Source organism: Lontra canadensis, unplaced genomic scaffold, assembly GCF_010015895.1.
Source record: "Lontra canadensis isolate GAN:19392208 unplaced genomic scaffold, GSC_riverotter_1.0 scaffold27, whole genome shotgun sequence".
In the NCBI taxonomy this organism is placed as follows: domain Eukaryota; kingdom Metazoa; phylum Chordata; class Mammalia; order Carnivora; family Mustelidae; genus Lontra; species Lontra canadensis.
In genome coordinates, this window is record NW_022631021.1 from 15272514 (window position 1) to 15297941 (window position 25428).

General features: G+C 39.1%; 2 protein-coding genes across 2 annotated transcripts in view; both read right to left on the minus strand.

Moving 5' to 3' along the window:
- Positions 1-24598, minus strand: part of ZNF451 (zinc finger protein 451) — a 139041-nt gene extending 114443 nt beyond the window's left edge. The window contains exon 1 of the mRNA XM_032864468.1: positions 24530-24598. The gene's annotated coding sequence lies outside the window, so the exon portion shown is untranslated. The remainder of the gene's footprint in view (positions 1-24529) is intronic.
- KIAA1586 (KIAA1586 ortholog) lies at positions 16572-24631 on the minus strand. The gene is given in 14 exon segments (XM_032864473.1): positions 16572-16980; positions 16983-17482; positions 17689-17713; positions 17716-17856; positions 17859-17939; positions 17942-18147; positions 18149-18204; positions 18206-18392; positions 18428-18609; positions 18611-19030; positions 19032-19304; positions 20571-20651; positions 23862-23945; positions 24523-24631. Coding segments are annotated over 14 exon segments (2325 nt in total). The 5' UTR covers positions 24544-24631; the 3' UTR covers positions 16572-16912.
- Positions 24632-25428: the final 797 nt, after the last annotated feature.

A 25428-nucleotide genomic window follows, 5' to 3' on the forward strand; every position in this document is an offset into this window, starting at 1 on the left:
TTTCTGTGTCAATTGATAGTACAATGTGACTTTTCTTCTTTAGCCCAGTGGGGGAGGGATGGAGATGAGCACACTGCCATATAGCCTGTTGAGGGTGGAAATCTAGACTAGACCCCCCCAGTCAACCTTTGCTGGCATGCATGATGTTTGGATGGAGTTCTTTGGACCTCAGAAACATTTAGATCCTATTTTTTGTTTCCCTATGTCCATCTTTTCTAACGAAGCCTTAACTGCTTAGGGACATACTAATAAAAATGCTCTTTGGTGTAATTCATGGAAGCCAAGATTTAAATTTTATAGATTAATTCAAAATTTATCATCAAATGTACCTCTGATATGCCCTCTGAAATGTATAATTTCACTCATAATTAAAGTTCCCTAAAGTGCCCACTGTAGTTCTCAATTATCCTTGGTAAAATTGTTCCACTTGGAAAGACAGGAGCACTAGTTAGACAGTAATGAGAAAATATGTAAGAAGCAAGTGTCCATCCTATTGGAAGGTAGATTAACCCATGAAAACTTAAAGAGATAGTGTTGTTTTTGCACCTTTTGTCTCTGTATACTAACTAATGGCTGTCTGTCATTAAGTCTATGGGCCTGACAACTTATAGTCCTGGTTTTGAACAGGTGAAGATAATCAAGTCAATTCTAAGGGGCACAAAAACGAACACTGAGTTGAGAGTTTTTATAGGCTTCTGAAAGATGATCCAAGGCAAAGTTTGTTGAAAGGATGACTTTTTTTTTTTTTTTTTTAAGATTCTATTTTTAAGTAGTCTCTACAACCAATATGGGACTCGAACCTACAACCCCAAGATCAAGAGTTGCATGCTCGGGGCACCTGGGTGGCTCAGTAGGTTTTAACCCTCTGCCTTCAGCTCAGGTCGTGGTCCCAGGGTCCTGGAACCAAGCCCTGAGTTGGGTTCTCTGCTTAGCAAGGGGCCTGCTTCCCCCACCCCCCTGCCTGCCTCTCTGCGTACTTTTGATCTCTGTCAGTCAAATGAATAAATAAAATCTTAAAAAAAAAAAAATAAGAGTTGCATGCTCTACCAAGCCAGCCAGGCGCCCCCAAAGGATGATGTCCTAACAAGACTTTCTGTTCTTTAGTCTTCAGGGCTAACTCAAATGATAGGTTCATCAGCTCTATGCTTGCCTTCTCCTCAAAGACTTTCCTATACAGAAAAATAACATAGAAGACATCAAACTGAAAGGTAAAAAGTAACAGGAGACAATGATACAATCCAAATCTAACCAAAAGACAAAATAATACAAATTGATCAGAATCTAACATTTTATTCCTAATTTTAGGAGTTAAAAAAAAAAAACAAAACTTATGCTGAAAGTCACCATGAAAGTTTAAAGCTCAGATTCAGTTATGAAAGTACCACATCATTATAGGCAAGGTAGTCTTAAGCAGTCTCAGGTAGCACATAGTTACCATGTTGAGGATCCTGGTCCATGATAATAAAGATCTCAACAGAGTCTTTGTGGGACTTCTAAACTGCCAAAGCCCACCAATAAAAGATAAACAGTGACATGCCTAAGTCACAATAAGCCAAGTATGTTTAGCTTTCTACATCAAGGGAGAACCCCCTCCCCCAACACACACACCGGGGCAAAGCTTAGGGGAATCATAATCTAAGGAATTTAGGAAGGGCTTTTGAATGGGTATTAGTATTTCTGTTGAGTGGTTTTAATATAGGCACTGTAATGTGGAGAACTGATTGGACTAGGTGGGGTCAGAGAAGTGAGGTTATTTACTCATGGTTCAGGGTCAAAGCAAGATTTTTCTCTTCTGTGTTACAATTTTTTTTGAAGTTTTTATTTAAATTCCAGTTAGTTAACATACAGTGTAATATTAGTTTAAGGTGTACAATGTAGTGATTCAACACCTTTATACAGCACCTGGTGCTCATCACAGTCAAAGCACAATTTTTGGTTAAAGATTTTTTAAGTTATTTTTTAAAAATAATTTTTATACCCAGCGTGGGGTTTGAACTCATAACCCTGAGACCAAGAGTTGCATGCTCCACTGACTGAGCCAGCCAGGTGCTCCAAAGCAAGATTTTTTTTAACTGGAGGGAGATATTTCTTATGGCTTTGCTTAGACCTTGGATCTATTACTATGGCTTGAGTTAAGACCTTTGAGGGAGAGGCGCCTGGGTGGCTCAGTTCTTTAAGCATCTGCCTTCGGCTCAGGTAGTAATCCCAGCATCCTGGGATGGAGCACAGGGCTCCCTGATCAGTGGGGAGCCTGCTTCTCCCTCTCCCACTCTCTGCTCATTTTCCCTTTCTCGCTGTGTCTCTGTCAGATAAATAAATAAAATCTTAAAAAAAAAAAAAAGACCTTTGAAGGAATACTTGGGCCTTGGGTCTGTTATTGTAGTTAATGAGTAAAGATCTTCATTGGGTATATCAGCTTATTTCTCAATCCCCTAATTTACCTTTTGCCCCATTTCAAGTTTTCAGGTATAGGTACATCCCATTTATCTACAGGTAATGATTCTGGTAGCCATTAATCCCTGAAATACAATAACACTGGGCCATAACTTTGCTTGGATTAATTTCAGCATTTTAAAAATGAAGGCATGGAGGGGCATTTGCTCGCTCAGTTGGTAGAGCATGCAATTCTTGATCTCGGGGTTATGGACTTGAGCCCCACATTGAGTAGAGAGATTACATAAAAATAAAATCTTCAAAAATAAAATAAGGGCACCTGGGTGGCTTAGTTGTTAAGCATCTGCCTCCGGCTCAGGTCATGGTCCCAGGGTCTGGGGATCCAGCCCCATGTCGGGCTCCCTGCTCAGTGGAAAGTCTGCTTCTCCCTCTCTTGCTGTCTCCCTCTGTCAAATAAATAAATAAAAATCTTAATAAAATAAAATACAAACGAAGACCTGGATTCTTTCTACTCTGAACATCCTATGACTTTAAGTAAGTTAAAAAGTACAGGATATGAACAGACTGCTCATAAGAAAAGTAATAAAGAGGTGCCTGGGTGGCTCAGTGGGTTAAAGCCTCTGCCTTTGGCTCAGGTCATGATCCCAGGGTCCTGGAATCGAGCCCCACATCGGGCTCTCTGCTCAGCAGGGAACCTGCTTCCTCCTCTCTCTCTGCCTGTCTCTCTGCCTACTTGTGATCTTTGTCTGTCAAATAAGTAAATAAAATCTTAAAAAAAAAAAAGTAATAAAATACCTCCTAAACTTAAAAGAAAATGCTTACATTTATCCATAAAAAGAGAAATGTAAACCAAAAGTATAAAGAGGTACTATTTTTCACCAATACATATTGTAAAAATAAAATTTTTCTTTAAAGATTTTGTTTATTTAATAGAGAGAGTATAAGTGAGAGAGAGGGAGAGAGAATCTGAAGCAGACTCCGCACTAAGCACAGAGCCTGACACAGGGCTCAGTCCCACCACTGGGAGATCATGACCCAAACCAAAACCAACAGTTGGACGCTTAACCGACTGAGCCACACAGGTACCCCATAAAAATTAAAAAAAAAATTATAATATGCTGTATAAGCAAATGTGGACAGGCGCATCTTAAAGCATTGCTAGAATTATAAATTTGTACATTAATGAAATGTAATTCAGTAATAGCTCTAAAAATGTATAATACTCTTTTCTAGGAATTTATCCTTCAGATGTACTCACAAATATTTGTGACACATGCACAGGGATATTCCTAGAAGCATTGTTTGTAACAGTAAAAAGTCAGAAACAACCTAAATGCCCATCTTAAAGTGAGTTCAAATAAAGTAGGATATACCCAAACAATGGAAATGTTTGCAAAGAAATTAGGATTGGGATGCCTGAGTTCTAGCCCCAGGTTGGGTGTAGGGAGTACCTTAAAAAAAAAAAAATCGGATACTTAGTATGTTTGGGAAATCGTGATTGAATAGTGCTGTAAGGGGCACAAATGACCTTCTGGGATGCTGGCAGTATTAACTGCTGTGATCTGGGTTCTGCTGACATAGGTACGTTCAGTTGTCCAATTGTTCACACCAGACACTTACAACTCATGCATTATTTTATGTATATGCTATGCTTCAAGAAAAAAAAATGATGAATACAGCAGTTTTATGTACTTATGTGCAATCATCCTAAAGATACATTGTTAACTGGGGTGCCTGGATGGCTTAGTTGGTTCAGCGTCTGCCTTCGGCTCAGGTCACGATCTTGGGATCCTGGGATGGAGTTCTGCATCAGGCTTCCTGTTCAGGGGGGAGTCTGCTTCTCTCTTTCCCTCTGCCACTCTCCCTGCTTGTGCTCTCTTACTCTCTGTCAAATAAACAAATACAATGTTAAAAACAAAAGATACTGTTAATTTAAAAAAATATCAAAGATCAGAGTAGTATATGTAAAATCCTGCAATTTGTAAAAAATATATGTGTATGGTTGTACAGACCTGGACAATTTGGAAATGTAGATAGGAAAGTGGTAGGAGTGGTTGCCTCTGGGCCATGTGTTTGGCCTAAGACATTTTTCAATATGTAAGCATTTGGCTCTTTAAATATTTCACTGTGTGCATGTATTACTCATTCAAAATTAATATAATTTATTGATTCAAATAATTTTTCAAAGATTTTTATTTATCTGACAGAGAGAGAGAGAGAGATCACAAGTAGGCAGAAAGGCATGCTCCCTGCTGAGCAGAGAGCCTAATGTGGGGCTCCATCCTAGGACCCTGAGATCATGACCTGAGCCAAAGGCAGAAGCTCAACCCATTGAGCCACCCAGGTGGCCCTCAAATAATTTAAAAAAGATTTTATTTATTTGAGAGAGAGAGAGAGAGAGACCATGGGGAGGAGGGGAGAAGGGGCAGAGAGGGGGGAAAAGAGAGCAGCAGATTCTCTGCTGAGCAGGAAGTCAGATGCAAGGCTAGATTCCAGGACCCTAGGATCATGACCTGGGCCAAAGGCAGACACTCAACCAACTGAGCCACCCAGTGCCTCTAAATAATTTTTGTTAGCTCTCTAGAACCCAAAATAAATGTCATTACACAAAAATTATTCTACCGATCATGGGTGGTATCCTCAGACCCTAAGACATAGCCTATTTACTCTTTAATTACATTAAGTGGGTTTAGTTTTGTTTTCTTTTTTCTTAAGATTTATTTATTTGAGAGAAAGAAAGTGTGTGTGGAGGTGGGACAAAGTGAGAGGGACAAGCACTCTGCACTTAGCACAGAGCCCAATGCAAGGCTCGCTCTCACGACCCCAAGATCATGACCTGAGCTGAAACCAAGCTTTGGAAGCTCAACTGACTCAGCCACCCAGGCGCCCTGGATTAGTGCATTCTTGAGTCCAAGATGATTATAAGCAACAAATTACCAGAGATAGAGGAGCTTACTAGAGGTAAGGATACTGAAAGTTAAGAGTAAAGAGAACAGCTAGAACGTGAGTGGTAAACGAAAATTAGAAAAAATGTAGATGAAATAACCCACAGGAATAATACAATCAGGATCATTTGGTTAAGGGGCAAATGGCCATACCTATTCAGTAACTTTTGAACCTATGATACAGCAATTGCTGTTCACATATTCCACTTAATTCATAATGATAGAATAAAATAATGCCAAATAGATTACTTTAAAAGTCATGAGGTGTAGCCTTTGCACAATTCTAGTATGATCATAAAATAGATTTACATGGGAAGCGAAATGATCCTCGATTTGTGCTACCAGGACAGTGTGGCAGATAAATCCAAGAAGCTAGACACAGTCCCTTTCTTTTCCTTTTCCCTCTTTTTTGCCTCTGGATCCTGCCACTCTCAAATATAAAATGGCCTATTGTTTTTCTCTGAGTATAGAGCTTGATTATCTGCTACAAAGGTCCCAGATATTAGAATATCAAATAATTGTTTTCCTTTAATGAGAATATGCATGAGATTTGTGCGCACGCGGGCATGTGTATACTTTTTTTTTGGCTCAAAGCAGCAAAAGCAAAATACAAATCAGTTGGACACTTGTTAAAGAATGTCTTATCTCACAGTGCCTGGGTGGCTCAGTCAGACTTTTGCCTTCGGCTCAGTTCATGATCCTGGGGTCTGGGGATTGAGCCCGGCATCCAGCTCCTTGCTCAGTGGGGAGTTTGCTTCTCCCCCTCTCTCTGTCTCCCTGCTTGTGCTCTCTCTATCTCAAATAAATAAATGGAATCTTTAAAAAAAAAAGTCTTATCTCCAACCAAACCAAGTAATCAGCCATAACAACACTAAAGACATTCCTATTTAATTGAGGGAGAAAATAAACTTGCCTGTAATTGCTACTCTTATGTCTACAAGTCATAAGCAATGCTCTAAGATAAAGAACAGAATGAAGCAAAAGTATTAGACGAGATAAAAAGACCATTATTTGAGGAAGAAACCTTTTCCCCCTTCTTAGAAAACTGATTTGAATCAGAAGAGTAATGTGGAGACTTAAAAGGAAAACATAAATATCACTATTATTCTATATAGAAATGACAAATTGTAAAAATAAAAATAATGTCCCATTTGGAGTACCAACATATAAAATATACAAATATGAAATGCATAGGAATTAAATTTCTAAGTATATAGGATCTGTATCTTAAAAATGCAAGTATTTATTGAGGAAAAGAAAAACTGTAAGTTGCCCTTGTACTTGAATTGGAAGAATTAGTTTCGTAAAGATATAACTTCTTTCCAGATTTGCAAATTACTTAAGTATAATTCCAATAAAAATTTCAAGGGTATTTTGGGGAAAAAAAGGTAAAGGAAGGCCAATCAAATGATTATAAAACTCATCTGGATTAATAAATTTATGAAAATAGTAATAATAGCATTTTTTTAAATAAAGATTTTACTTATTTGAGAGTGCACGAGAGCACAAGAGAGCATAACCAGTGGGGAAGAGCAGGCTCCTCGCTGAGCACTGAGCCCAACACTAGGTTGGATCCCAGGACCCCTGATCATGATCTGAGCTGAAGGCAGATGCTTAACTGACTGGGAGACCCAGGCACCCCAATTGTAGTAATATATTTTTTTTAATTGTAAAGCTTTTTTTTTTTTTAAGATTTTATTTACTTATTTGAGAGAGAGAGAGAGAGCATGAGAGGGGAGAAGGTCAGAGGGAGAAGCTGACTCCCCATGGAGCTGGGAGCCTGATGCGGGACTTGATCCCGGGACTCCAGGATCATGATCTGAGCTGAAGGCAGTTGCTTAACCAACTGAGCCACCCAGGTGCCCTTGTAGTAATACTCTTAAAGAATATTGAGTTACAGGGGTGCCTGGGTGGTTCATTCGGTTAAGCGGCCAGCTCTTGATTTTGGCATAGGTTGTAATCTTAGGGTCCAGGGACTGGCCTCCATCTGGCTCTGCACTCAGTGGGGAGTCTGCTCCCTTTCTCTCTCTGCCTTCCCCCAACCCAATGTCCTGACCTCTCATGCTTGTGTGCATGCACACAAAAATTTGTGTGTCAAATACATAAATCTTAAAAAAAAATAGTTATAATTAACCATCAGATGCTATAATTTATAAATATCTAGTAATTAAGGCATTGAAATGGCAGAATCAAAGCATGATTTATTTCATTTCCCAATATTTTTTCTAAGATGAATGTACAGAAATTAATAAATCCACAATGACAGCAACAGAGACTTTTGGGGGGCACCATCATCTAGAGAATTAATATGAACAGGAGTACCTGGGATTTTGAGAGGTTACAGAACACTAATAACTACCATTTGTAGAATGATTACTTCAAGCTAGGTGCTATTATGCATATTACATACATAAAACTTCATTTGACTCATAAAACATCCTTATGAGATATCATTTGGTATTATTTCCTTTAAACAGTTGAGAAAACTTTGGGACACAGAAAAACAGAGTAGTAACTGATTTTACAGGGAAGAGGAAGCAAACCAATTTGCCCCCAGAATACCCAGGAGGGTCTCAGAACTGACACCAGATACAATGGATAGTGGAGATTAAGTTTCCACATAACAAAGAGAGGTTGAGAGACTGGATACAGAAACTGTAAATCCCTCCTCCTAAACATCTCCACATACCTACTCACAAGACATTCTTTGCATTTAGTTAAAAGAAGACGTACACAGCCCAGGGCACAAGGTATAGTTGTGGGCATAAATGGGAGCTGAAAAGGGAATTCAGTGAAAGTCTGTTTTTGAAACACTGTCACTTTCAGTCCCTTTTCCCTGTCTTATATGCAAAATATTATCAGCCAGGAGAACCAAAAGATTTGGAGAGCAACTCAGCACTAAGCACAAGACTCAATATCAGACTGATATGAAGGATGCCCCCAAACAGATGGCTTTCTAGCCAGTGACTCACAATTGAAGCTCCCCAGGTAACAGATTAAATATGGGGGCGCCTGGGTGGCTCAGTGGGGTAAAGCCTTTGCCTTCGGCTCAGGTCATGATCTCAGGGGCCTGGGATCAAGCCCCACATCGGGCTCTCTGCTCAGCGGGGAGCCTGCTTACTCCTCTCTCCCTGCCTGCCTCTCTGACTACTTGTAATCTCTATCAAATAAATAAATAAAATCTTAAAAAAAAACAGATTAAATATGAAAGAACATCCAGGAATCAAACAGAAAGGCCTTGGAAAGGAAAAACAAATTTAAGATAATAAGAAAAAGGGATCTTGGGTGAAACAACTAATGCCTAGAACATAATATTTAAAATGTTTTGTTCAGCAGGATAAATAAAGGGAATCCAGAAATAAGCATAGTATTAAAAAAAGAAAGAAAGGAAGGAAGAAACAAACGAACAACAGAGAACAAGAAAAAGGTCTTGGAAATTAGAATTCTGACAATTGAAATAAAAAATTCAATAGATGGCTGGAAGTTATATAGCTAAGGAAACCTCCCAGAAACAGGACAAGGAAGCCAAGACTTAAAAAAATTGTAGAGAAATGATAGAGACTTAGAGATTCAGTCCATAATAACTGAATTCCTAGGGTAACTGGAATTCCAGAAAGAGATAAGATGAAAAATGGGGAGGAGTACATTAAATAAAAATTATATAAAAAGTTAATAAATTTTCCCAGAATTGAAGGATGCAAGTATCCAGATTGAAAGGGTCCATCATGTACCCCAAACAATGAATAAGAAAAGATACACAACTGGCACCTTTTTATCCAATTCTAGCATATTGGAGAAGATAAAAAGAGTCTCAAGGAGTATGAGGAGATAGGTTCTGAATAAAAGAATGAGAATCAGAGTTGTATTAGCAAAACTGGATGTAACTGGTATGAACACATTGGTAAACTTACTGTCTTTCTCTTCCTCTGAGAAATCAAACAAAGCAAAGAAAAAGTTAGAAACAACAAAAAGAAATAAAGATTTAAAAATATGGCCCTATTTTTTAGCAAATAGCTTTCAGACAAAAATCTGTATAGCCCTAAAGAAAGCCAATTAAAATTAAATAGAAAATGCAGAGAACATCAAGGGGCCTCATGAGTGGTAAACTCAGAGTACCAGCAAAAGTATACTTCTTGAAAAGGAGAAACTCATCCAGAAATGCAAATTCTTTAACCTGTGAATCTAACAACTGAGGGGTGAACTTCAAGCAGAAGTCATGAGGTTGGGATGCAGAGAAAAGGCACAGAGTATCTATCTAAGAGGACTCCTACGAGCAGATCTCAGAAAGATCCAACAGAATCTTACTCCATGAAGGTAAGGGCTCATTGGTAAATGCAAGGACTCTGTACTGTTTGCTGCTGCTGGTGAAGGGTCTGGGAATGCAGGGCTGGTGACAGAAATCCCTCCAGACTCAGCCTGGGTCAGAGGACCAAAGGGAACAGGGCTACACAAAATATTTCTCAGAGGGGTCATCGTGGCTGGAATCAGTCGTCTCTATGACAGCGAAGAGAGGGCCTCTGCAAGGTCTGAAGCCTGGCAGGGAACCCTGGCCCCTCTCACCAACCATGAGCTCAAGTGCAAAAAGCTGGACCACGAAAAGCCATGTCATTATAAAATAAATGTTGAAGAAAGGCTATGGCACAATAGAAGCCAAAGATTTTGTAAGAAAAAATGTGAAAAGAGCTATAGAAAGGACAAATGCATTAAAGGCATTCACAGAAAAATGATATCATGAACATGAAAATACTGACCATACTTTCCACCACAAAGTAAAAATCTTCATCAAACTATCATCTCTATGTAGGAAGTCCACAAAATACACATGCGGGAACTCATATGTTAGTTTTTTTGCCCCTAAAAAGTAAAATTTTTTTAAAAATAGGGCACACTTGGGGCGCCTGGGTGGCTCAGTGGGTTAAAGCCTCTTGCCTTCGGCTCAGGTCATGATCTCAGGGTTCTGGGATCGAGCCCCGCATCGGGCTCTCTGCTCAGCGGGGAGCCTGCTTCCCTTCCTTTCTCTCTGCCTGTCTCTCTGCCTACTTGTGATCTCTCTCTCTGTGTCAAAAAAATAAATTAAAAAAAAAAAAGTAGGGCAAACTTACGGTATTCTTTTCTAATACTTTCAATAATTGTATGTTACTTTTGTATCTACAAGTTTTTTGCTTAAGAATACAAATTGTTAGTAACCATTGTTCTTGAGGTTAAGATAGGAATTGTATAATTTATTAGAATTCTAACACAGAAAATAACTGAAACATTTTATTTATTTTTATCTTGTGACTTGAAAAAAATTCATTAGGGAAGTTTAAAAACAAAAAGGAAAATGAACTCCCTCCACCTGCTCCATACTCAACATCTTAAAAAAATTATCAACAATTCTGTCATTCTTCAGGTGACATTTATTGACTGCTCATTAAGTGTCTGGAAATTTCCCAAGCCTGCCTTATCTCACTCAAAACTCAAAAAAAAAAAAAAAAAAAAAAAAAAAGAACTAGGTCAGTGGCAAAATTAGTACAAAGTTAATAGTTTCCTTCATGGATATCTTCCAAAAAAGGGGTCCCAGCAATATCTTCATGTTTATATGTTTTTGCAAAATTTGCAAAAATGTCTATTTTTACCATAGTCAGTTAAGACCACTGTTTCTTTCCACTTTAGTTGACCCTTGTTTGCATTTTCCCTTCCTGTTTCCCCTGCCCTGTGGTGGCAGATAGGCATTTCTGAGATTTTTGTTAAGAATTAACTGGAAAATATTTTTGTGCTTTGCAGTCTCTTCCATATATAATTATATTATTGCTGGCCATCTCAGTTTGGGTTATCTTCTAGGAATACTCTGAATGTAGTCAATTCAAAGAACATTTAAGAGCACTCACTCTCTAGTAGATTTGAATTCTTATATGATATCAAACTCAATAGGGGTTTCCCCAAATTTGACAACAGTCCTAAAAATTACATTGCATTACTAACAGACTTGAGAATTTGACCTCTGTAAGCTGTCAAAAATAAATGCTTTAAATTGTATGGGTGGTCATAATTTTGTGGCATTTTTTCTTGCCAAATTTAGTATGCAATGGGCCCTACAAAACCTGAAACCATTCATGAGGTTATTATTTTTGTTGAAAGGTAAGTAAACTTAAGTTAGATATCAATCAGGGGCACCTGGGTAACTCAGTCTGTTGCGTGACCAGCTCTTGGTTTCAAGCCAGGTCAAGAGTTCTGGGATCACCCCACAATGAGCTCCGTGCCCAGCTGGAAGACGGCTTAGGATTTCCCTCCCTCTCCTTCTGCTTCTCCTCCTGCTCACTCACTCTCTCTCTCAAATAAATAAATAAATCTTAAAAAAATATATATCAATCAACTCTCCAAAGTTATGCAAATATTAAACGGTGAAATATGATATAAAAATCACATTTTCACTTCCAAAAGTCCTGGATAGTAAATGCAGAGAACCATAAGATAGTGTTGCTTATCTGTTCATGACAACCCTGTGGCCATGGCAATTTTGTTAACCACCTGAAATTTCAGTTTCATTGTGTACAAAAAAAAAAAAAGAGAGAGAGAGAGAGAGGAGAGAGAGAGAGAGAGATCCCACTAGATTATCTTTTTTTCTTTAAAGATTTTATTTATTTATTGTGTAAGAGAAAGCAGAAGAGAATGCACAAACAGGGGGGAGGGGTAGAGGGAGAGGGAGAAGCAGGCTCTCCTCTGAGGAGTGTGGAGCCCAATACAGGGCTTGATCTCAGGACCCCGAGATCATGACCTAAGCCCAAGTCAGATACTTGACCAGCTGAGCCACCCAGGCACCCCTAGTGTTGTCAACTATTAATTTTTGTGTGTGAGTGTATTCCTGGTTCTTAGAATGACAAGTGACCTTTACTGAAACCTAGACATATGGGTTATTATGAGACTCTAAATCATTAACTTTCTACTTAGTTGTTCTTGGACACCACTTCAGGAGCAGAAAGGGGATGTTGCTGCCTTGTTATTCCCAGGTAGTAAAGAAGTCCACGCTCTCTAGTTAGCTTCTGTTAAGACCTGAGGTGGTGAGGGAAGAGTTTCTTAATGCTGGGCAAAGGTAAATTCATGATTCTCCATTAGGCCTCCTCTGACACAGCACCTCAGAGGAGTGGGTTTTAGGGTTAGGGGTATTTATCTAAGTTGGCAAGGATAGAAGTCCATGTACCCCACTTGGCCTTGGTTGGCTGCCTTGAGTGGGGATGGGTCCCCTGATTTTCCACAGTATTTGCCTGAAGTAGAGACATTATTGTGTAAAATAACAGTTTTCCCCCCAATATTTTTAAAATTCTAATTATTTTTTTAAATTTGTTTAAATTCAATTAATTAACATATATTATTTGTTTCATGGGTACAGGTCTGTGACTCATCAGTCTCAAATAATACTCAGTGCTCATTATAACACATACCCTCCCCAATGTCCATCACTCCCCTCCTCTCCAGCAACCCTGTTTGTTTCCTCAGATTAAGAGTCTCTTATAGTTTGTCTCCCTCTCTGGTTTCATCTTGTTTTGTAAAATAATATGTTTTGTCTTGCTAGCCTGCCCTTTCCTGATCCTTTGACCATGAGAGAGCAGGCATTTATTTTTCTGTCTGCATCCACTGGCATTTCTAAGTTGCTAGTTTCTTCAGGTTCAAGCCTGAGATATAGGAGGCAAATAGAAAAATCAGGGAACACACCACTGTGTGCTTCTGAGTTCTAAGACCCCTACCTGGTTTGCCTTCTCCCCATCTTTCAGTCTTATGTGTAGCTTTTTTTGTTTATTTGTTTTAAAAATATTACTTATTTATTATTTATTTGAGAGAGAGTGTGAGCAAGGGGAGGAGTAGAGGGGAGAGGGACAAGCAGGCTCCAGACTAAGCACAGAGCCCAAAGTGGGCCAATCCCACAAACCCAAAATCACAACCTGAGCAGAAACCAAGAGTTGAACGTTCAAGAAACTGAGCCACCCAGGTGCTCCTTTGTTTATATATATTCAAGGTTTTTAATTATACATAGCAGGAGGAACAGGAACGTTTTTCTATCCAGGTACTTTCAACTTGTGATTTTATATCTAAAAGCTACTTTTTGTGGGCAAAGTTAGGTATTACTATTTGTTCATTTTGCCAATCTGCCTTATTTATTAGTATATTTAGACCATTTGTATTTAATATAATTATTGCTACAGCTATATTTAAATCTACAATTGTATTTTGTTAGCCCTGTGTTTTGTTCTTCTGTACCTTTTCCTGCCTTTTTTTCTGAGAATCTGAACATTTAACAAAATTCCATTGATTGCTTTCTTAGCTGTAACTCTCTGAATTCTTTTTTAAATAGTTGTTCTAAGAATTAGAACATACAGGCACCTAGGTGGCTCAGTCAGTTAAGCATCTGCCTTTGGCTCAGGTCATAATCCCAGGGTCCTGGGATCAAGTCCCTCATCGGGCTCCCTGTTGGGCACGAAGCCTGCGTCTCTCTCCCCCACTTCCCCTGTTTGTGCTCTCTGTCAAATAGATAGATTAAATCTTAAAAAAAAAAAAAAAAAGAATTAGAACATACATTCTTGGGGTGCCTGGGTGGCTCAGTCAATTAAGCATCTGCCTTTGGCTCAGGTCATGATCTCAGGGTCCTGGGACTGAGCTCTGCATCATGCTTCCTGCTCAGTGGGGAGCCTGCTTCTCCCTCTCCCTCTGCTGCTCCCCCTGTGCGCTCTGTCAAATAAGTAAATAAAATCTGAAAAAAAAAAAAAAAAACAGGGGCACCTGGGTGGCTCAGTAGTTAAGCATCTGCGTTTGGATCAAGCCCCGCATCGGGCTCCCTGTTTGGTGGGAAACCTGCTTCTTCCTCTCCCACTCCCCATGCTTGTGTTCCCTCTCTTGCTGTGTCTCAAATAAATAAAATCTTAAAAAAAATATATACTCTTAACTCTGTTTCTTAGTTAATATTGTACCATCTCATTTAATACATCAAAACTTCGCAACTATATACTTCCCTATTCTACCACATCTACTTTTTAATGCTCTAGTACATCTGAAACAGTAACTTTTGTTATATTTCATTTTAAAAAATACTTTAAGTAGGGGCGCCTGGGTGGCTCAGCGTTAAGCGTCTGCCTTCGGCTTGGGTTATGATCTCGGGGTCCTGGGATCAAGCCCCGCTTAGGGCTCCTTGCTCAGTGGGAGGCCTGCTTCTCCCTCTACCACTCCTCTTGCTTGTATTCTGTCTCTTGCTGTCTCTCTCTCTCTCTGTCAAATAAATAAGTAAAATATTTAAGAAATAAAATAAAATAAATTAAGTAATCTTGACACCCAATGCGGGGCTCAAAAAAATAACCCCCAAATCAAGAGTTGCATGGCATGATCTACTGACTGAGCCACCAGAAGCCCCACTTTTGCCATATCTTAAAGAAATTAACAAGAAAATGGTCTTTTATATTTGCCTATTTACCACTTCTCATGCTTTTTGGCCAAATCTGTACCACTTCTCAAAACTACTTGAACTTAAAGACTACCAAAGTACACCATTGCCCCATTTTGTGAATGAACACATAAATTACATATTAAGTCTGTTCCTGACCTTTCTCATTAACTCATGACAAAGAAATATCATTTGGGGGCACCTGGATGGCTCAGTGGGTTAAGCCTCTGCCTTCGGCTCAGGTCATGATCTCAGGGTCCTGGGATCGAGCCCCACATTGGGTTCTCTGCTTGGCAGGGAGCCTGTTTCCCCGTCTCTCTTTCTTTGCCTCTCTGCCTACTTCTGATCTCTCTCTCTGTCAAACAAATAAATAAAATCTTAAAAAAAAAAAAAAGCTATATGGGGCACCTGCGTGGCTCAGTCAGTTGAGGAAACAACTCTTGATCGTGGGGTCATGAATTCAAGCTCCACTTTGGACACAGAGCTTACTTAAAAAAAACAACAAAAAATGAACAAAAAAAGGCTACGTAAGTTTTAGGCCATGAATTCAAATTATTGCTTCATAAATATTTTAAGTCCTATGAGACAAAATGTACTCCAAATTTTGAGCTGCAGCTCTTATATTACAAAACTCATCCAAAGAAAAACACTTTTCAGATTCTAAATCAATTAATCTTTGATTGTTAGGAAGGTCCTGTATTCTACAATGTTTGGTTACCTAACCAAGGACTTTGTACTTTCTTAATAAAATATTTCTTAGGCTTCAATTCATAATTTTCTAACAATTTCTGCTACTGAAATATTTTATTATTTATTCAAAACCAGTTCTTTTTTCATGTGAAAATCCAAGCTGTTTTATAGCTGGCCAAACTTAAAATTAACCTTAAAAAAACTGTTTAAGAAATTTTGTTGAACATTTAATTCTAATTTCAAGTGACTGAAGTTCAATTTTTTGACTTTGAAAGATTTCATTCATTACGCATTTGCTGAAACTATCTCAGTATTATCCACTTCTTTACTGTCTTTTTCAAATACCAGCTTTTTGGGGTGCCTGGGTGGCTCAGTTGGTTGGGTGGCTGCCTTCAGCTCAGGTCATGATTCTGGAGTGCTGGGATCGAGTCCTGCTTTGGGCTCCCAGCTCCACAGGGAGTCTGCTTCTCCCTCTGACCTCCTTTCTCATACTCTCTAATAAATAAATAAAATCTTCAAAAAAACAAATAAACAAACAAAAAACAAACCAGTTTTTCTCTGCCCCAGCCAACTGCAATTGACCATTCATCATGAAATGTGTAAAGTACCTTCTTCCAGTCTGCTTATTGTTCCAGTTGTAATACTAATTTCTGTATCTCTATTTTTCAGTATGCCTTCATTTTAAATTAAAAAATGTGCATATATTCATGTCTGAACTAGAAAGATAATTAAAATAAGTATTTCAATTAATTATCAATTATGATTAATCTAAGTATCACTGTACTTCTTATTGTCTGTATAAAATACTCAGGTAAAGATGCTATGTTACATCAATTCATAGAAAAAAATAATGTGCCCTGAATCCATCTGTTGACACCAATGCAGTGATGTGTTTTACGTAGTATTACACATGACAACAAGAGTTTGACAGGCATACTACAATAATCATGAGCAAGGTAGCAAGTTAACTGTATTTCTAAAAAAAGAAGTTGTTAAAAATGTTTTACACTGCTTTTTTATATTTAATTAAATAAGAAATTCACTTAGTCCTACTGAGCTCAAGTGCTTAATAGCCACAGATAGCCAGAGGTTACTATATTAGCACATACAGAAGTGATTGATAGCCAAAAGGCTTGCAATTTTTATTCCATTTTTCATTTATTTTATACAATTTCCAGGGTTTTGAACTTATCTGGGTTGTTACTCTTGCATTCTTACTAAAAGTAAGGCAGCAGAAATGGAAATGGTTGAATGTTCTCTACAGGACTCCTTATAATATACATCATGGCCTACTCTAGTAGACATGGGCCAATCTCTAAAAAAACTATATAGTTCCTAAAAACAACCAACTTTCTCTCTTTGGAAAATGCCTTTTAAATGTGTCAATGAAAGTTTAACAATGGGGTTTCAAAAAAATTTTTTTAAGGTGTGTAGCACACAATTTACAAATGATAAAAACATATAATACCCTTTATTATAAGTTCCATATAGCCAACTGATTATCATAGAAGGCTTTTGTTGATTTTTGCCTAACTCTTGTATTGTAGCCAATCTGTGGTTACAGTTTGACCAGGACTTTACAAATGGGAGTTGCATCGCAATCTGCAATTTCCCCAATAAATTTATTGTCATTAGATATGATATGTGATCTATTGTTAAACTACTTCTCACCCTTGTACGAATTATGTTCATGAAATCGAAACCTCTTTCAGCTTCAACATTATTGATGGCAATAGTGTTAACTATCTTTTTAGCTATTTGTATAGTTGTAGGAATTGAAACACTATTAGATTTTATATTATTTACAAATTCCCGAAAATCATTCAAATCAATTTCGTATTTTAAAATTTCACATAGATGAAATAATTTTTTTTCACCAGCTATCCATGGTGAAGTCATTTCTTCATAAGGCCATGTAGAGGGTTCTAGCAAGTCAAAATAATTAAAAATACTTTCATCATGGTTTCTGTCAGTTATAAGATGTAAATGCATGTGTTCAATTATGTTTTCTAGTAACATACACTTAGGAAGAGCATTAAATTTACATATATGTATTTTTAAAGATTTTATTTATTTGACAGAGATCACAAGTAGGCTGAGGCAGGCGGGGGGGGGGGGGGGGGGGGGGAAGCAGGCTCCCTGCTGAGCAGAGAGCCCAATGTGGGGCTCGATCCCAGGGCCCTGGGATCATGACCTGAGCCGAAGGCAGAGGCTTTAACCCACTGAGCCACTCAGGCAACCCTAAATTTATTATTTTTACTAAATGGAATATCTTAAACTTATCTGACTTAATCAAACCTTCAATTTGACACTCATGCTTTCCAGTACCAGTTTTTAAATTTTCCAAGGCTCTTATGGTACATTTGATCAATTTTTGTGCTTTCTGAATGTTAGTTCATCTGGACAGTAATGCAGTGAAAATTCTTGAAGAATGTCAATCATTAAAGCAAGGTCTTGCAAAAAATGAATGTTAGCTAATCTCTTTGCCAAACCAGAGTAAAATTAGAAAAATGCTTATATAACACAGGATATGCACGCCATACAGCAGTAGCAGCTTAAAAACCACATGCCACCCATCTTGGTCCCATTACCCGGCTAATTTTAATAATTTCAATATCAAGATCTTTAGCTACATTTTCTAAAAGCTTGTTTTGATTTTTATTAGAGTGGTGATAAGTGGAATAAATTTTATCAAGAAGTAGTTTAAAAAGATAGTTGTTTTATTTCAGATATTGAATCATCAAGTGACAACTGAAATCGATAGTTTTAAACAATTCCAAGTAATGATTTTAGGGAAATTTTCCAACAATCTTGTAGCTACTTGAGATTTTCTTCCCAGAATTGTATTAGCACCATCAGGACAAAATGCAACTAAATTTGCTTTCAAATATTCATTAGTAAACCCACAATCATTTAAAGAACTCAATATTGTATTGAAAATACAATTGAAAATTCTGAATATTGAATTGAAAATTCTGCTGCAGATGACACCAATTCTTTTAAAGCAACAAATAACATAACTGGTGTGGGAGCCAACTGAACTGTGCACTGGAGATAAACCACTAGAGTGCTTTTCTTCGAAACTGTAGATGCCTCATCAATTATGATGCAGATTTTGGCATTCTCTTTTATAATATTCTTAAATATCTTCATTTTCATTTCTTTTCCAATCATGTTCTGCTATTCTTGCTGCACTGTATCATGTATTTAAACAGCTGACCTCTCTATTTTTCTCTTGTAATTCTATTACCCCCTCATTATCAGATAAAGGTCTATTGTATTTTACTAAACTGTAAACAGTATTGGAAACTTTTACAGTAGCATCAATATTTTTATTATTTTGTTTATGCACTCAATCAGAATTTGAGTCATTAACTGATTCCTTTAACAAATCCTGAATTTTACCATGAGCTTTAGAAACATCGTGTTCCCTAATTTTCTTCTGCAGAGAAGCCTGTCTAGTAGTTTTATTACTGTGATTAGGGGTTACTAAATATGCAATCTATTCCTTAGACACATGGACATGCTTTTCCGCTTTTGATCCCAAATGCTGAACTACTGAACAATCCTTATATCCTAATTTACCTTCTTTTAATTTCAAGCCATTTGTACTGTTCTGTAAACATAAATGCTTGTTTTTCATTCCAACAATATGGAAGCACAAGATTATCTGTTTCTTCCTTGGATGAATATGATGGATTTTCCTCAATGATTGGCTGTTCAACATATTTGAAATCTGATTCCTTCGACTTAGACAATCCACAATGATTTTTGCTATTATTATTTTCTGTGTCTGTTTTCACCTTCTTCACATTTAAAAAATGCAAAAAATCTCCCTGTCGTTTTGGCATTTTAGGGAACAGAATCTGAAAAATAATTTTACATATATAAGTAAAGTTCTTGAGAACACTTTAAGGATTAATGTAAAAATTTCTGTTAATGATTTCTTTACAAAATTTTAGAAATAAATTTTGAATTAAAATACTTACACTGCGGGCACCTGGGCGGCTCAGTGGGTTAAAACCTCTGCCTTCCACTCAGGTCATAATCTCAAGGTCCTGGGATCAAGCCCCACATTAGGCTCTCTGCTCAGCAGGGAGCCTGCCTCCTCCTCTCTCTCTGCCTGCTTCTCCACCTATTTGTGATCTCTGTCTGTCCAAAAACAAAACAAAACAAAACAAAACAAAACTTAAATAAATAAAAAATAAAAGACTTACACTGATTTTCAATTTGTACCTATAACTTCAATATGATTTGCTATTTGTTGAAAAATTCACTATCAGTTTTTTTTTAAGTTTTTAAATTTTTTTAGTAATCTCTACACCCAATGTGGGGCTTGAATTCATGACGCTGAAATAAAAGCTGGATACTCCTCCTGACTGAGGTAGCCAGGTGAACGTTTTTAAAATTTTATAGCCAATGTCATGAAATCTGACTATGAATGTTTGATTAACATCTAAGTGAACAGAGAAATTGCTCATATGATTTACAATTGAGTATAGTTCCAATGTGAAAAGTAGTTAATATTTTCATTTAATAAGAAGAAAAGTGAAAAGATGAAGATGTATACCAAAACTCCACTCACTTATCAATGACATCATCTTTGTGGAATCAAGGAAGAGTTTTCAGATATTACAAGGTTTTCTCAATTGTTCACATAGCACACAGTCCAGCAATTTAGAGATGTGTCACATTTTTAGGCTTAATCTGCATTAACATTTTAACCACCACTTTCTTAAGTTTAGATAATCAGTAAATAATAAATCAAGCCCTGATTTGTAGTTTGACATTTACCTTGGTGTAAATACTCCAATCATGTTGCAGGAGCATGCTGTTATATAGTATTTCTACCACTCAGATACAATACGTATAAATAATCTCAAATTAAGATATGATGAGTTTTGAGTATTTACTACCTTAAATGTAACAACTTATTTCCTTGTAACTTTATATACTTCAAATTTTAAAATATACTTTAATTTTTAACAATGGTTATGTTTAACAAATCCGCCCACAAAACTCCTGAAAATCTTACAATCAGTTCTTGCAAGCCAGTTCAATCATTTCTTGCCAACTACCTCCAACACACTTTGCACTTAATGACAGAACTGAAAAACCACAAATATACTTACATTGCTATGACAGGTGCTAGGCTTTTCATTATCACCACAGACCAGAACAATGTATTCAAGAACATGTTTTGATGGTCCCTCCTAAAAAGGAATTGAGCAAATTTACAAGTCATGAAAACCATTCAAACCAAACTTGCATTTACAATTAGGAGGTTTTTGTTGTTGGAATTAGCAAGACTTAGCAAGACTTCCTCAACAGAGGAAGTCTTCCTCAACTCCTGTTGAGGAAGTCTTGCAGGTGGCACAGAATAATCAGAAACAAAAGCAGCACAGGAGCAGATTTCAGAGTAGACGAATAAGTAATGATGACAAAACCCAAAGAGAAACTAAATCTACATAGAGGAATAAAGCCATGTGGATTCCTTTGGAAATGGAAAATAGTACAGGGATTGTATTAAAAAGACACATCACGGTACTATATTCTTTAACTGGCTGACTATCGATAATCTTTTAGATATCTAAACTCAAAAATCACAGAGTTCTTCAATAGCTCTGCTTTATCCTCCATATCCTTACACAAGCAAACATCAAGCCCTGACCTTTTCAATTGTTTCTTTACATATATACTACCTATAGAATACACCAAGCCCTAAATACCTAGGTCAAAACCCTAGATTTTATTCTATAGGTAAATGAACCAGTCAACAGTGCTAAGATGGGAACAATATTAAAGCTGTGGTTCAAGATTAGGAAAGTATGAAGTGTGGAAAGACTAGTAACGAGATAATCCGACAGTAGTAATGTAGTACTAAAATAAAAGGCTAGAAGAACAATCAGGAAGTAAACTCTTCTATATGTATATTACAATAAAATTTATAATAATAAGGGCTCCTTTTGTACTTACAAACTTTTATCATTCTTTTAGCATATATTGTGTTTAGCTACACGCATGCCTATATGCATATGGCAGAACTCAAAGAGGATGTTGTGCTATAATGTAGACTGAAAGCTGGAAAGAGATTTATAGGAAGACTCAGGAATCCATAATAGAGTATGTTAAGTAGTAACTTTTTGTATCTGAAGAACCCTTAAGCAGAGGACTGTACCCAGGAGCATTTCATCTTTAACTGATGGTACTATAAAAAAACAAGAGAAATAAGCATATCCTAGTGGAGCCCAGCAGAGGATAGGGTTATAAAGGTAAGTAAATTCTGTTTCTGAGTATATTCTAAAACTTAATTAAATTATCACTGTTCTTTTCCTGTGGAACAATTTAAAGGCAATGATGGAGGGGGCACCTGGCTGACTCAGTTATAGGAGCCTGACTCTTTTTTTTAGTGTATGTCCTGCTGAAGTGAGCATGGACTCTTGAGCTCCTGGTTGTGGGTTTGAGCCCCATGTTGGATATAGAGATTACTTAAAAATAAAATCTTAAAATAAATAAATAAATTAAATAAAATAAGGAATATTTTTACTCTCTTCTTTCTGATACTGAAATTCCACTTAAGAGTATACAAGCATACCTCTGAAATATTACAGGTTCAGTTCCAGACTATTACAATAAAGCGACTATCACAATAGAGTCAAATGAATTCTTCGGTTTTCCAGTGCATATAAAAGTTATGTTGGGGCACCTGGGTGGCTCAGTGGGTTAAAGCCTCTGCCTTCGGCTCAGGTCATGATCCCAGGGTCCTGGGATCAAGCTCCGCATCAGGTTCTCTGCTCAGCGGGGAGCCTGCTTCCTCCTCTCTCTCTGCCTGCCTCTCTGCCTACTTGTGATCTCTGTCGAATAAATAAATAAAAATCTTAAAAAAAAAAAAAAAGTCCCATTCATTTGTTTCTAAACGGCAGTCAGGAGGAACCAAAATTATTTTTCCCAAAGACCCGTGAAATATTCCTTCCAAATGCTTTTCCGTACCACCAAAAAAAAAAAAAAAAAAAAAAAAAAGGCATGGTAACTCTTCAATTTCTGCAGCTACATCATTACTCTACAACAAAGGGATGGCAGAACCAGCACCCAGCCTATCTTGGTACCCCCAAATTTAAGGTCCCAAGTGTCAAAAAAAAGGGGAGGGGGATTACCATATGTATTGTTAATGGGGAAGAATGTCAAGGAAATATCTTGTAAAGAATTTCCATATGAGGGGTGCCTGCGTGACTCAGTGGGTTTAAGCCTCTGCCTTCAGCTTAGGTCATGATCCTAGGGTCCTGGGATCCAGCTTGCTCCTCCCCCACCCCCACCTACCTCTGTGCCTACTTGTGATCTCTCTGTGTCAAATAAATAAATAAAATCTTAAAAAAAAAAAATTTCCACATGACCCTACTGGAACAAGAAACAAGAAACAACATCTTAACACCGCAACGTTTAAAGAGGGGTTATTATTTGATTTAGAAAACTGACATTTGGAAAAATGGTTTATCAGGATGCCCTAAACCTATAGTAATTAACAAACAAACATTAAACGGCCACTCATTTAAGGAAAAATTATACAACTCTGACAGCAAACCTCAACTAATCACTGGTTTGTAGAAGTTTCTGACTAGCTACCACTTTAAACAGACCCTTTGCAAAACTTTAGTTTTGGGTGAAAACCATCCCCCAATACATCATGACCCCAGTTCCCCTAAACCAAGGCTTTACAAAGCATGGCCCACAGAGTCACATGTCCTTTTGTTTGTTCCAAAGTGAAGATTCCTGGGTCCCACCTTCAAATTCTGATTCAGCAGCTGTGGTGTGAGGCCCAGAAATCTGCACTTACACATCCTAACGCTCAGAGACCACTGTCCCAAAGGGAAGACAGCCTGAAAACCACGTGTGTTCCTGGTGATGCAGGGTCTTCATTATGAACGTCAACTCCTGCATTATGCTGTAACGTGGTGATCTCAGAGGTTGGAGAAGTCTTCAAGCTACCTGCCTTCGCGTTAGGAAGCTCCAGAACGCTCCCACTTTGAGTGCTTGCAACCCTTCTTGCTTTCTCCGGTCCCTTCCCTCTAACCTGCAGGTCGTGTTTCAAAGGACACTCTTGCCCCGCTTCCATACACACTCTTAAGAGCGCACGACTTTGCCCACACGAAGTCTAAAGTGGCGCTAATGAAGGCATAAGAAGCGTGATTCCATGTGCAACATGTCCTTTCGGGCACAGTCCTTGTGGTGGCCCCTGCAGGTGCTCGGAGACCCCTTTCGGTAAATTTCCTCATCCTGTGCCATACTCCCCAGTGCCCAGTACCTGCGAGACATCCACACCCAGCTGCTGAATGACGAACGGACAGGCGAGGTATCATCATCACAGAACGGCTTACCGCGCATAGGTTTGGGATTCTGGGAAACACCCGAATTTCGTTGCTACTTACACTGACAAACTGAATGTCATCTTCATTTTCATCCGGCGTTGCCTCAGATGCCTCAGGCCCAGCTGGAGGGACAGACTCTATCATCTATAAAAATAAGCCAGAATATGCTTATCTACATACAGCCACGTACCTGGAGGAAGAGATTCTTCCCAAAAAGAACGAAAAAGGAAGAGCTCCCTAAGACACACAGCAAGCTCTCGAGGAAACCGAACTGAGCACAACTGCATGCAAATCCCACCAAGAACAGGGCTCGATGGAGTCGGGCTCTGCCTCTGCAGACGTGGAGCCATCCACAGGGAGGGGCGCCGAAAACGACTTACCAGCCCCTGCGAATTCCCCAAATCTCCTCAAGGAGGAGGGAGGCACGCACACCGCCGAGGAGCGAGCCTGTCTCAAAATGTCGCTCTCGCGGCCCGAGCAGCGGCAACAGGGACCTCCGTGGCCGGCGCACAGGGCCGGGGGCGGCCGGGCGGCCATTGTTACTGCTGGTTCCCCGCTCACACCCGCACCAGGCCCGAACGCGGACGCGCTCGGCCCGAGACGCGGACACTCTCGGCCCGCGGCGGCGGCGGGCGCCGCGCACCAGGCCTCACTCTCAACAAAACACAAAGCCCTTCCTGGCTCGCCTGAGAATGCCGCGGCCCAACGCTCGCCCACTCACCTCCGACCCCGGGTCTCCCATTTCTCCGACGGCCTAACTGACAGCACCACCGCTCCTGCGGTCCCCGCCGCCGCCGCCGCCGTCGCTGCCGTTCCCGCTGCCGCCGCCGCCACGACTTCCCTTCCCGCCCAGCACCGCTTCGCGCCGCCGTGACCCGCCCCTGCGTGAGCGCAGACGCCGCCGACGCCGCCGACGCCGCCGACGCCACCGACGCCGCGGGCGGAAAGAAGTGCGAAACCGCTTCAAAAGGAGGAGCGACCGGCTCTGGGCCGCTATCCCCCGGAGCCTCTGTCTCGCAACCCGGGCCTGCCTCCCCAGGCCGCGCGGGAAGCCGGGAGTTGTAGTTCTAGTTGCGCCGGAGACTGTCCGGCATCTAATTGAAGAGTGGAAAGGGACTCTGAGCGGCGGCGCTTGCGGTCCTATAGGCTGTTACTGCACTAAAGCAGTGTACTAGATGACCTTTCCCTCTAAATCAGTTTCCCTCTCCCCACCTTTCTTTTTTCTGTTTTTCCGTTTTCTTTTTATAGAAATATTGGTCTAGATAATCTAGATCAATGGTGTTAAAATGCTCTTTCATTGTTTGCTCAGATCCTTACCAAATTAGTGGCCGACTTTTTTCTTCTCATTATTTGCACGTGAATGCGAACAGATAGTTTATGAAAACAAATATTTACTGAAGATATTTTTTTATAAAGATTTTATTTATTTACTTGAGAGAGGGACGCACAAGCAGGGCGTGGGGGAAGGGGAAGACGTCGACTGTGCTGAGCCGGGAGCCCTGATGGGGCTCATCCCAAGACCCTGGGATCGTGACCTGAATCGAAGGCAGATGCTTGACTGACTGAGTCTCTCAGGCGCCCCCTGGCGATACTATTTCAAACCTTTTCCTCCTAGCCCCATGAGCCC